Genomic DNA, 14,079 nt, shown 5'->3' with positions numbered 1-14,079 from the left:
CTTGCCATCATAACCCCCCCACGGCAAAGCGCGCATGCTGATGCTGTAGCCATGAGATTTTACCAAGCATCTCCTTCGATAGTCCTCGTCAGAGAGGCACCTACTCACCCACAAGCTTCACTCATGACTCATGACTCTACCTTAGGCTGCTGCCTTCTTGTTCCCAGTCCCCTCCTTCCTTCCCATTTGTGCCAAGGAGAGATGGAAACTTAACACGATTTTTGCATGTTCGGTATTTATTGACTTAATAGGGTCTTGGGAGTGATTATCGCAGCCAGATTATTAATTTTTAGCCCTAATGTTTGTGGTCTACATACCAGCCAGCTTATGGTTTATGGAGAAAAGGAATGTTTTGATTAAGATTACCTGAACTTGCTAATTTCTGAGCAGGTACAAAGGATAAGAAATTTGATTTTGACATGCAAGTACACCAGTCTCCAGATTTGACACCCATTCAGGATAGGAAGCTAAAAAAATTGTCTTGATTGTGCCTTTTAGGAGTCATAAAGCATCCAGCACCCAACCATCTTGCATACCGCTAAATATTTTTGGGGGCAGTAGACAATAAAATATCATTACCCTTCCACCTGAAGACTTACATTACTGAAAGCTTTTACAAATGAATGATATTAAAAAAAAATCACAGTACAGCAAATAAAACAGTAGACATAATCTTGAGCTCCTCTCCGGGAAATCACGTGCCAAGGTTCAGTCAACAGCAGTCAGCTGAGCATGATGTACAGGCAGCAGTTTCCCGAGAGCAGCTCAGCGCCACCATTAGGAATTTCCAACACTGGTCTGACGAGCAGGAATAGAAACTGTCAATGAAGCAGAAAAAGCTACTGAGAAGCAGAACAGCTTTCCAGGACACAATATTTCTCCCCACATTTTTATTTGACTCCATAGCTTAAAATAGTCACTGGTGAATGGGTCACCTCGTATCCTTGTACCTCTGAGACACCGTGCTGCTTCCAGGCTGGTTGAAAGGTTCCTGGGGTGACCTAACATCCAGACAGCCCTTTGGACGAGTGCTTTTGGGGCAATGTCGTGGCACTCAAAAAGATTAAACCTTTAGCAGTTGCTTTTTAACACCCTGGGATTTCACTATCTCTGGGTTATGCAAACACAGTTCAGCCTGGTGATAAAAGAGCCACAGGAAGTGGCTCAGCAAATTTTAGTGACCATAAGACTAAGTTAATAAAAGAAATCAGGAAGCCTTTATTGTTCAGAGAGAAGATGAGCATCAGCTGGACTTGGTTCCTAAAGAATAGGCTGAAGTCACCATAATTTAGCCTTTACATCAAGTGCAAATGTCTGTCTGAAACAACAGTCTCCCTCAAACACAGTTAATCAAACTCGATACAGGAACCGCATGGAGATGCTCTGTGGCCTGTGCCTTGCAGAAGGACAGAGTAGGTGATCCCCGGGTATTGTGATCATCTATAAATGGGTTGCCAAGAGGAAAAAAATCAAATGCAACCTGTTCTGCTCAGGTCATACCTGTCTTCTGCAAGTCTCTGTTCTCCCTACATCATCTTCAGCTGGGAGAGCCTGTGCCAAAAGCATATCAGTAGGAGGACACAGCTAGTGTCCTCATCTCCTATATGAAGACATTGTTCTACTGTCTTTCAGGACGTGGCACATCACCTTCTCTGACTATGTGTGTTCAGCTACTGGTGTGTCAGGCCATTCAGTGTCAAAACAACTCCAGACCAGAACAGACTGGATTTTCAGGGCTTTCCCATCTAGTTGAAGAGGAAGAGGCAGGCTAGAAAGGGATGATGAAGGTGACGGATTGCAAGGAGACTAGAATAACAGCACCTCTGCCTCCAGTCGTGTGTGAGTGAGGCTGATACTGGTGACCATTTTGGGTCTTTTGAGGGCCAGAGTGACTGTGATGACCCTAATTATTTTATTTCTTGAGGCATGAAAGACACTGACCTTGTAGGGCATTTATTATTTTTGACAGACCTCGGACAACTGCGTACCTTTTGTGCTACTCTCAGGCTCATCTTGCCAGGGTGAGAGGTCAAGCGTGCCGATCTCGTGGCAGTCAATAAAGTTCTCAGGGTAACTGTTGACCTTGAAGACATCCCTGGGTATCTTTTTGATGTGAGTATTGTCACAGAGCACCATCGACAGCGAGATTTTTCTCAGTGCGTGCAACTGCTGCGGAGTGAAAACTCCGGGTTTCTCCCACCAGAATCTGCAATGATATTTTCAGAAGCAGCTTATAGTCTCCTTGAAGGGGGTTGGTGCTGCTTCCTTGCCAAATAGGAATCTGACCAAGGTGAGTGTCTGCTCAGATCCACTTGATTCATCAGGCAGCAGGCACACCCCTTTGGAAAGACGGTCTCCAGTGTGGCCAGGTCTGGGTTCTGCCACTCACCTGCCAGTGCAGAGAGCCTGCCTCTTCCATGAAGCATCACCAGGCTGCTGGGATGCAGCGACTGACCCTCCCCCTTTTGTACCCCGAGAGCGAATGTCACCTCAGGAAGAGACTACAGCAGATGGCCCATGGCCTGGAGCTGGTACTCCTCAACTGCATGGGTCTGTAGGAAGGGGCTGCAGAAAAGAGCCCTTTGGCAACCGGGCTAAAATCAAGGTGTGAGCCTTGCTGGGAGAACTCACTGCTGCGTTGGAGGTGGGCTGGATTAGTGTGTCACAGGAAATGTCGGCATTTTTTCCTACAATAAATGCCACGGGGAAGGTTTGCTCTCAGAACTACCTACCTGTCCCCATCACGCAGGTTCCTGAACTGGGTACCAAGGAGGCAGGCCAGGAGGGGTCCAACTCTGCCCTGGGGAACAACAGGCTCTGCGATTGCCCCAATCCAGAGGTCGATATTGTCTGGTGTCCCATACAAGTCCATGAACTTCTTGGCCAGTTCGGAATTGTCTAGCACCTCAGCTAATTCGTCTACATTTTGAGGCTGGGAGAGCCCACAGAAGTGCCTCCAGGCATTGTAACCTGGAAAAGCAGGAAAACCAGCTGATTAGGACCCATGTCTCCCCACCATTTGCCTAGGCTCAGGAGCTAACCAGCCCCCTTGGCCCACGAACAACGTCTGGTTCTTCTCATGGCATTAAAGGATCTGGAAGACGTTATTGTTTAGACAGTCACAACAAATGGCATGTTTTCAAAGGTCCTTTTGGTACATGTACACCAAACTAAAAATTCGGGTTGTCTTTGCGTGTGACAACGGGTTCATCGCATCCTGTTGGTTAGAGCTACCTAGTGCTGAGGGTGAACGCACCAGTCCTTGCAGTTTTGGGAGGCAAAATTCCTAGGATCAAAGTCCTAGAAAAGAGCAACATTTGGTTGTGCTTAACCCCAGAGCACCCATTCTTCTCCAGCACCTGCGAGCAATTGTACCTGTGGGTGCAAGCCGCTTCTGTTCAGAGCTCTGGGTTGCCTGAAGACACAAAATAGACATTGATATGCAAAGAACAAAGCACATATGGTCTGTCTAGCCCACATGAAAGCTGATTGCTTGTGTCTGTACCTTCTGTACCCCCGTGCTCTCTTTGCAGTGCACCATTGTTTCTACCCCTCTTTATTACATTTTTCCCCACTGTCACATTTTCTTTCCAAGCCTTTTGTCCTTGTCCCTCAGAAAAAGATCTTTAAGCTACAGAGATTTTTTCTTCCCTGAGCTTAACTGCCTAGCCATCCTTCACCCTCAAATCAAGGTACTGTTTCTTCCCATTGGTATGGAAAAATCTTTGTACATTTGTGGAACTGCTATAAACAGCAGAAGAAAAAAAAAGAATATTGTCCACAGGATGTGCGGGCTTGCGTCTCCTTACCTGGAAGGCCATGGTCTCTTCCCCGTTGCATGTTCAGGGCTGCTAGATCCAGACCCATTACCTCTGTCTGTTCAAAAAGGCGGTTCTGGAGCTCCTCAACGATCAGTTGATTCTGTTTTATCAGCTTTGCGTGATCAAATACCATGCCCCGTATCAGTGGGTCAATGCCACCTGCATTAATTGCAAATCAAGAAAAGACTTTTTGTACCAAGTTGCACCTTTGTTCACCCCTTTTGTGCAGCTGGAACAGTGCTGCACATGTCTTTTCTACTCTGGGCTGTGTAGAGTTTTCCTAGCTCTGTATTTCCATTTCAACATACGCTGGTGCATGTGTACACGTCTGCACATGCCAGTAGATGAGGCCTCCCTTCAGTAACCAGATTCCCCATCCCTCAGCCTTCCCTTTTGCAGCCCTAAATCCACTCCTTGTCCCCAGGACCTCCAAGTCCCTTTCTGCAGAACTGCTCCTTAGCCTGGCAGTGCCCAGCATATACTGATACATGGGGTTCTGTCCAAGGTTTAGGTTTTGCCATTTATTTTGTTTATAATTAGCTATTAATTGACAAATATTTATTAAAACATTAAATGCAATGATAGAATCAATTCATGTTTGTTTGTCTGTGTCTTTCATAGCCATTAAGAAGACAATATTAGTAAAACGTAGAAAAATTGGCTGTACATGTGTATTTTGGCATGTTTTCCATAATTACTTAGTAACTCATTCTGGAAGAGACATTTGTCCTCCTTGGAAAGATTCATGTCTGCAGATATCAGCTGTATAAAAGCAGGATCCCACTATTCCCTTTCGAGTCATGAAGAGAGATAGCCACCACTAGGAAGCAATTATGCTGTCTTAGCTCAGTTAAACTGGATGCATCACCCTCTACCAATGCCTGCTATTTACAGGGGGATATAATAGCTTAGATCAACCTAAGTTCTGGTTGACTGACATTTGGCACTGTGAGTCTCGTGCCTCCTGGAGCAGCACGAGCTGTTGCACTATCCGAGTCTGTCAAAAAGAACTGTTGGGTGTCACTGAGCTGAGAGATGCACAGCAACCTGAGAAAGAGGTTTAATCCATTACATAATTCTGATTATTTACCGACATCTTCAGAATACGAATGCAATTATCATGCAATGAACTGAGGAGGACAATACTGAAAACCTGTGCAAAAAAAAAGGCTACAGAACGGTACGTTCTGGTGCAAAATCCTGCTCCACTGTGGCTGCCTCTGCAGGAGCTGGTGCTTGGTAACGTTCAAGGGTTGGAGTATGACAGCACAGGGTTTTTTGGCAGGGCTCCTTTGCCTGGCTATAATGCAGAGCCAGTGTTAGGCTGTGTTTGGTGACAATTCTGCAGGACTGTCCTGCTGCTCCACACTTAGAGCACTGATTTGTCTGCAGCCCCGTGTCATAAACACCTTCCAAGCCGAATGGCACTGTAATTTGTGTGAGACTAGTTAAATAAATGGAGCTAAAGCCATTTTTGGAGTCCAGGCTTGTGTCTTACCAGCTGACCTCCACCTCAGTGTCTGCTTCAGGACCAGACCACGACTGCTGGCTGCCCCACATTCTTACCTTCCATTATAATTCTCCATGTAGCACAAAAGGTCAAATGAAGAGGGACTGGGGACAATGAACCCCAAGGCTGAAAATTGTCATCCAAACGGGATACAAAAGGCCGTACTGACGTATGACCAAATCGGAAAGCCAGGGAAAAAACATTGGAGACTCTAGGATCCACATTCTCATTGTAGCCACTGTACGAAGGGATCCACTTGCTCATCTCCTCGCCAAGCACAAGTGGGAGGTAATCTCTGTATGTTATTATCTGAAAAAGCACAAAAGCAGAGCAAGTTGTCAGCAGCTGCTGCAGAAATGCCATCAAAGTCAAGCGTAGAGCACCAACACAGACTCTCCATCCAGTAGGGGAGTTCATGAAGATCTTCAGAAAAATAGAGCTGTAGCAGCAGCATAAGTTTGGTAAAATATATTGAAATTATTTAACATAATAAATCATTGATAAGTTGGTAAAATAATAGATTAAAAGCAGCTCTGGATACCCATGCTCTCTCAGATGAACCACCCTTATTCACACTTTTAGGTTCCCACAAGTAACTCCACTGGATCTACAAAGCATGGTTTTCCTCCTTTTCCTGGAGGAAAAACCATTCCTAAGCATGTGGATGATGAACGGCAAGCAGCGATCAGCACCTGGATTATGGCAACTACGATCTTTCGACTCTCTTGGTAAAGCTTTTCTCCATCCCAGTGAGGGTTTAGTTTCCTCAGCTCTGTAGCCAGGCGGTTGTGTTCTCGCAGAAAGACAGTGTGCAGTGCAGAAAGTCCCAGGTTTTCAGTTACCCGTTTGTCACCTGGAAATGAACATATTTTAGGAATTTTGTAAATTGCTTTTTATTTCAGCAGCAGGTTTTTGTGTTAGGACCGACAAGTAGCAACTCATAGTCTGTGCAGCCAGCAGTAATGCTCATGGTTAAGCTTCCTAGCAGTCATCATTCATGCCAGATACATCTTTCCAGCACAGACAAAACATTCTCTGTCCAAATCATTTAGCCAAAACCATTGGAGAAAGGCTTTAGGTGATTTAAACTATATTGCACATGGTCGTGAAGCAGCTGTGAATGTCTCATTTTGTGAAAGATCTCATGTCTGCCTTCCTTTCGTACCTCAGGGATACAATCTTCTTTTATACCAGTGCCCCGAAAGCTTGGTTTGGAAAAATCTGTCTCAGTTCACCCAAGTTGTAAACACCTCCGAGAGGTCTGTGGATGTGCCTTCAGCAGAGATGCTGAGAGAAAACTGGAGGGGATGCAGTGAAGATCCTGACAGGTGATGGAAGGAGCACTGAGTATCTCCTCACTCAGCAAGGAGCTCTTCTCATGTGCAGGGAATGAGATAATAGCATGCCATGGGAACACTATGTTCTTATGATTGACTTTGCAAGTTTCACATAAGTATTTTTTTTAATGTTGTGCCTATGATGGGTCATCTCCTATTTTAATAAATTCTGTGCTTTGAGTCATCAGTTTCTTTAAATTTCAGACAAACTTCTAGACTTGTCTTCTGATGTAGGCTGGGATATTTGAAATATTAAATATTTAGAAAGCGATGCCAGGGAGAGCTAACTAAATTGATTAAGAGCATTTAATTTTTAGTATTGACTGAGTTGAAAACTGATAGGTGAATTCTAGGTAGGATGGGAAAAAAGCCACTGAGAAGTTTTAAACACTGGTGGTTATTCTAGTGAAAATTTCTCCTACCTTTGAAAAGACTTTTTAAAGGAAGGATGATTTGCTGTAACTCTCTTAGGAAATTAAAACAAAATAATTTTCATGTTTAAACTGTTATTGTTCAACTATTATTTTTTTTTAATTTGGGGGAGGGTGCCCTGTCTTTCACCTTACACAACCATGTCTTGCAGCACCTCATACAAATACAAAGAGACATCAGACTCCTGACCATAATGGTCTTTTTTGACTTTATAGGCCACTGAAAACTACTCCACAGATGCACCTTACCTGCTTTAAAACAGGGGATGTTCATGCTCTTGTTGGTGAGAACACAAACACTTTTTGTTTTGTTCTCAAAGGGCAATAATTCCAGCCCCGCATCAGTAAAGTTCTGGTTCACAGCCATCAAACCCAGATTGTTTGTCCGGTTTCTAAGGCTCTTTGCCACACAGTCTTCGCTGCCGTACACCGTGCTGGCGTCAACGAACGAGGTGATGGCGTTGATCTGCTCACGAGTAAACGTCTTGGGATTGCACACAGACGCCGACTGGATGAACGGCATGCAAGAGTTTGACCTCAGCATCCGTGGGTCATCGGGGGGAAACTAAAGGAAACAGAAGCGATGCCTCAGAGTCACGTGGTTTTATTTTTACTGTCTTCAGACAGCGCTGGATGGGGTGGATGTCAGGGTACCTTAATGGGGAAGCAAGGGGATTTGAAGGCACAATCGGTGCAGTGAAGCTCCGGGCTCACTCCTGCACCACTGGAAGGGGTTAAGTCTACGTCGTGGTTGACCCACTGGCCCCAGTGCATGAAGACAAGAGAGAGCTCTTGATCCCGAGTGATGTTCTCATTGGCTGTGCGAGCAATTTCATTTGACACTTTTCGAACCTGCAGAAGATCGAAATGAAAACACGTGTGACCCTCTCTACCGTGGAATTCACCTCTCAGTGTAACACCCATGATGCATAAGATGTTATTAGATAAGCTCATAAGAGTTAATTATGGCATTAAACAGACCCATGCCATGCCCCAGCTCTATCAAATCAGGAGTCATAAGTAGCACCCTCTTGACTCCACGGCTGTTCAGCCAAGCCCAGCTTCATGGAAAGCCTTTTACAGCTGAAGCTGAGGTACATGCATAAATCCAGAAAGTCAAGAAGGTGGCTGAGGACCACCCAAGCCTTATGGTTTGCGTAAACATCCTGGCATATCCGAGCACACTGCGGTGCTGTCCGCATCAAACCTCAGTATACACATTTCTGAAAATGTTACCTTGTCCATGCTTTGCTCCGTGAAGTATTCACAACCTTCTTGCTCATGTGTGTCTCCAACAAAAAAAATATCACCTCGAGCCATAGCTCAGTTGTAGAAAACAAGCCTCAAACCAGCAACCAAGATCAGAAGCAAAGATGAAGCAATTTAGGCTCTAGATGCTGCCCCTTTTTCCTTTCTGATGGATGCAGTGAGGGCAGTGTCTGCTACTGTTATCTCAATCAGAATAACAGTTCTCACCAGCGGGAGTGGAAATCCATTGTACAGCTTTCCTTCTGTTGCTCCTCTGGGAACGGACACTCCATCTTCATATGCTGCTGGGAGCCAGCGAGCAAACGCCCGGTTTGAGGACCCCAGATGAGAATGCTTTCTGGAGCATCACAAGAAGAAAAGCAAATACCAGTATTATTTCAGAAGTGAACAGGCTTGTAGAGACTAACACTTTGCAGCCCTGTAATCCATGTCTGATCACCCTGGTAACAGAAATGATAGCCAGAAAACACCGAGAAGTAGATAATACCAAGATTATTACTGCAGTGAAAAACGAACTTTTTTGACATCAAGAAAAGATTCCTCATGCCATTCCATTAGTTTTATTTGGCATTGAAAGCCCTATAGCACCTCTGTCTCCACTGCTGCTCCACAGCAATTCAGCCTCACAGTAGGGCCATCGCCAATGATGAGGGTGGACAAGCGTTTGTCCAGCTGAGGGCTGGAAGCTTCCAAGGATGAAGATCCTCCACCTCTGTGGGGACCTGTGCCAAGGCTACCCCTTCAGGAATATTTTTCCCCATCCCCATGTCCAACACAGAACCTCTCAAACTGCAATCTGCAGCTATAGCCACTTGTTATATTGCCTCATACTGCTCAGAAGAATTTGAATCAGTAAACTCAGCAGCACTTATTCAGAAAGACAATAATGCTGATTGAGCCAATGATTTGTGGCCCTGAGGACACAGAAATACGGGTTATTTTGGGGAGACCAGTTACTGAACATCAGCTGGTGCACTGCAACTTTCTGTGTTTAAGCTCTTAAATTTACAAAGCCTGGGTAATACCTGCCTATACTGAAAAAGGAATGGTATATCCAGAATTTCCAGCAGCGTGCTGCAAAATAAAAGCACGCCCTAGAACAACTGCCACACCATAGCTGAAGCAATTCCATCGAATATTAAGAACCCAGTACCACCACGGCTCTTGTTTTGAATGCTGTTACTGCCCTTGCAGACAGATTTTTGCAAAATATTCCAGCTCTGTCTCATGGCGGGCATCTCAAGCTGAGCAAGATCCTTGGAGAAACATTAACATATCAGAGTCCCCTCGCTTCTGAGTGCCTTGTTATCTCACTGGCAGCCCACTAGATTAGCAAACCCAAGGACAACCCTGCCCTGAGCCTAAAAGTCAGCGTGGGCACGGACTGTCCTTGGGGAGCTGAAGGCTCCAGGGTCTGTGGGTAAAGATACAGACTGACTGTAACACTAGAGCTGCGACTGTGACCTCCCTGCATGTGTGATGCAGAGGTGTGCTGTGTCTTCACAGCTGGCACATCTGTTTCATGCCAGATGCACATGGGATGCAAGTCCCACTCAGGCTCGGGGGCTGGAGTTAGCAGACCAGGCAGCAAATTTATGGCAGAACAGGACAGCAAGCCTTGAATTCCAAGTATTAGGCTAGAAATTTTGCCACCTTCTGGTCAAAAAAAAAAAGCTAAGAAGGAAATAAATAAATGTATGACCCCAGGTTTGAACCAGGAGGGAAGCTATGGGCAAAAAACTGAAGACGACATTTTTTCAGATTAAGGATACGCAACAGACAAAGATAGAAGAGTAAGAATTAAAATCTTATTTACTTCCCATCTTACACATCACAACAGCAGCCACACAAATATGTTGATAGCTGAGTATTTTCATATGAACTGGCCTGGGGAAATCAGTGTTATCTATGCTACAGAAGAATCATAGAATGTATTGGGTTGTAAGGGACCTCTAAAGGCCACCAAGTCCAACCCCCTTACAATAAGCAGGGACATCTCTAGATCAGGCTGCCCAGAGCCCCATCAAGCCTGACCTTGAATGTCTCCAGGGATGGGGCTTCCACTACCTCTCTGGGCAACCTGTTCCAATGATCCACCACCCTCATATTAAAGAACTTTTCCCTAATGTCCAACCTAAATCTACCCTTTTCTAGCTTTAAAAAAAAGTGGAAGGGTGATTCCCTGGAGCCTCAAGCTGAGAGGCTGGCTGTCACCACCCCAAAATCTGCTTTCCTTAACTTTTCACCTCCCCCCACCCCAAGAAGTCCCTTCCTTCATCCAAAGCAGCACATGGAGGGCAATGGGCTCAAATCTGCAATTTTCAAGAAATTACATCTTTCTCCTGCCAGGCATAGGTAGAAGTGAAACACCTGCTATAGGCACCACTAAAATGATCATTTTGTTCTTGTCCTGTTGAAAGGTACTTACACAAATGACCTCAAACCATCTATCCTGGGTCAGAGTACAGACTTGAGACTCTCCTTGTCCACACACAAATCCTACCTGTTGTTGCACTCCCCAGTGATGGTCCGGTAAATGTCATGCTCTGGGCATTTAATGGAACGTATCTGATAGTCACAGCCGGTTTCTTTGGAAATCATCTCCTTCTGTTTGCTGTCTAGCAGGTCTGCAAAAGAAACCGTGCAAAACAACATCTGCTCTTGCTCGTTTTTATTTAGCTTCTCTGTCTTCCAGGTCAGTGTTTGAATCAGAGCTGTGGATATAAAATATCTGGATTTGAATTGTTAATTTGGTGCCTAAACCACTTTGCGGATCAGCTCACACCTCTGGGCTAGGGAAACTGAGTTGGTATGGAACAACTTTCCAGGGGAATAGGTGGAACATCATCACCAGCAATGTTTTACCCTAGACTGGGAACAAAATCACGAGCATGCAGAGTGGTACAACCCCAGCAGGTGGGCGTGAGGACTAGAAGTGGAAGACGGGCTTCTGTTCTCAGCAGTCAGAGACTCCTGACATCCACTGCGTTTTGTCCCAGGTTTATCACACTTATCGTTAGGCTGTTTTTATCATCAAAGATATGAGACAGGCACTGCCAAAGACGATGAATAAAACGGCGGGTGGTCTGGTCTGTCTCTGAGCATGCTTAAAGTCTATTCACCTGGGGCTGCTGTGGGGAAGGGTTTTGTCACCAGCTATCTGGATCATGGCAGAGCTGCTCTGGCAGTCCTGCTGGGGTAGAATTTCTGCTTTTAGCTGTTTGTAAGCCATTTTGGTCTAAACCACATTACCTGTAATGTTGAATCTCCATTTCCCAGAGAAACGCATCTTCATTTTGAGAAGTTGCAAAGTAGTCTCCAAGTAATCAGCAGCACGGACTGCAGATCTGGTGCTTCCTACTGGGTCCTTCAAGTGCTTCAGGAAATCCATTGGGTTGGAAGCCTCTTCCTCTAGTATTCTCTTTAAGCTGAACATAAGAGTCCCATGAAGTGCCCTCTCTGAAATCAGACCTCCTCTGTCATGCTAGGCTTGGTGTACTTAGACGTGACAGCACTGCTGGGTCCCAGGCAGGCTTTGCTCGCCTAGGACAAGCTGGCTGCTCATCAGCTTTGTACACCATCTCACAGACAGAATTTGGCAAATAATTGTGATCCCCTACTTCAAGTTTACATGACATCCTTGTCACAATAAATTGTGTTATATCATGTGAAAAGCTAGGTCAGTGGAAAACTGAATTATTCAGTGACTGGATAAAATTTTACATTTAGTATGTCACAAGATATATTCTGTGACCAGAGACAACATTGGTCCTATTGCATCTCTTCCCAGTTCCATGGCTCACTCCTGAATAATGAAAAACCTTTGGTATGATGTGTGGAGAGAGACTCCTCCCCAAAGCATCCTGCTGCCTGGAACCAGCCTTTTGGGACAACACACAGAGGGATACCCGGGGTTTGACTCCTACCAAGACTTATTAATGCAGCTCATCTGCACAACTGTGGTCCTCACAGAGAGAGGCAGAACTCCAGCAGCCAGGAGAGGACTCAACATGTGTCCAGCGTGCCCATACCGCTATGGACTACTGAGAGGTGCCCATGGCAATGTAGGCGAGGAGGCAATAGCTGGGGGTGATGAAGGGTGGCTCTGGGACTGAGACAGGACACTAGAATCCAGCCAAAGGATCCCTCCAACTACAACAGGGAGAGCCCTTGAACAAAGGCATCTCTGTAATAAATATGCTTTAGAAAACAGAATAAACACACAGATACTTTCTCTCACTTCCTTCCAAAGTTGGGGCCCTCATGCAAAAAGGACTCACCTTTTTCGGGCATGTAAATATGCTGTGTCTACCAGCTGCCTGGCTTTACTAATGCTGCTCAGCAGAGATATTTCTGACAGCTCGTCTGATTCCTCTACTAAAAAAAAAGAAGAAAAAGCAGAAGTTGAGGACACTTTTATAAAGTCTACCAGGAGCTGTACATCCCACCCCATTGCTGGGTGCTGAGGTGCACTGATTCGTTTTACACACAGTTCCCACTGTGTGTTTAGTGCTACCTGGACACCTTTATCTGTGCTCCTCTTGCTCATTCGCTTCATCCCATTGCTGAAGTCCTGAAAGTCACAGGACAAGAAGTGACTGTAAATCAGTAGCTTATTATCCCTATCACTGAATTGGCTCTGATGGCTTTGGGAGGCTTTTAGGGAGTTATTTTTCACCCTTCTTTTTGAAGCTATTCTTCCCTGTGAGAAGGGAAATGCATAGAAGCAACCAAATATATGATCTCTGACTCAGTTTCCCCTCTCACAAAATGAGGATTGTGTGCTTGGAAGACCTGTTGGTTAAATAGGCAATTTCCTTAGACAGGTTTCTTATTGATTGACTTCTTTGTTAGTGAGTGGGTCAATCTACAGGATATTTCAAACTTATATTGGAGCTATACCTAACTAGGAACTCTGAATTTTGATTCACACCCTTTCAAGCACAGTAGCAGCCACAGGAGAAACAGAAACTTACTACTTAATGAGGAGTCCATTACCCCAACTAAGCAGAGAGTGATGATGGGTCCCAAGAGAGTAATTCTTGGTTTTATGCCTAGAGAGAAATGCAACATAAATCTTCTGAATGGGCAGAGCTTCGCTGAAGCATCAGAAGAGGCTGATGGGTTTGGTTTGAATATTTCTTTCATGATTCAGGAGTAAAATATAGCATGTCTCTGATCAGGTCTGTAAGTGGGACTCTGGCTGGTGAGGGCTGTAGTTGTAGGTGTTGGCAGGACACAGGGACATCCCCCCCATGTGGAGTGGGACATTCAGTAAACTGGGCTGAGTAACTGCCAAGGAGGAGGCAGCCGGGTACAGTCCAGGCTTTGGTGGTGGAGACTATTGGGAAGGTGTGTTGGAAGAGGGCAGCGTCCTGCCTTTGGGATGGTCCTTCTCAGGTGGCTGGTGTAAAGGAGGTTAGAGCCCACACATCCCTCTCTCTATCTCTGAGGACTTCGAAACCGCCAGTCTTCCTGACAGTCCCTGAAATTTGACTTTATTCCTTTTTCACATTAGCACTAGAAACATGTATCATCTGTTCTCGTCAGTGTTATATACAATGGCACAGTGCCTACCCTGAGAGGAGTTCTTCAGCCAAAAGATCTTACAATTAGATATATTTTAAGTAATACAGTCAATGTTTTAACTGTTTAGAACAGGAAAGACAAACAAAATTTGGAAGAACTAACAAACTTCCTACAGTGGGGCA

General features: G+C 45.2%; 1 protein-coding gene across 1 annotated transcript; it reads right to left on the bottom strand.

The window, feature by feature from the left end:
• Nucleotides 1-722: 722 nt before the first annotated feature.
• LOC104352899 (eosinophil peroxidase) lies at nt 723-13,441 on the bottom strand. Its single transcript, XM_086475117.1, has 13 exons — nt 13,345-13,441; nt 12,649-12,742; nt 11,621-11,796; nt 10,872-10,995; nt 8,576-8,705; nt 7,754-7,951; nt 7,349-7,664; nt 6,024-6,184; nt 5,388-5,640; nt 3,810-3,980; nt 2,733-2,970; nt 1,972-2,206; nt 723-818 (listed from the first exon to the last, which is right to left on the bottom strand). Exons 1-13 carry the CDS (start codon nt 13,439-13,441, stop codon nt 723-725), a joined length of 2,289 nt encoding a protein of 762 aa, XP_086331243.1.
• Between the last annotated feature and the right edge of the window lie 638 nt (nt 13,442-14,079).

This window comes from Leptosomus discolor, chromosome 18 (genome assembly GCF_034619465.1).
Source record: "Leptosomus discolor isolate bLepDis1 chromosome 18, bLepDis1.hap2, whole genome shotgun sequence".
In the NCBI taxonomy this organism is placed as follows: Eukaryota; Metazoa; Chordata; class Aves; order Leptosomiformes; family Leptosomidae; genus Leptosomus; species Leptosomus discolor.
This window is presented reverse-complemented; position numbering and strand designations above follow the sequence as displayed.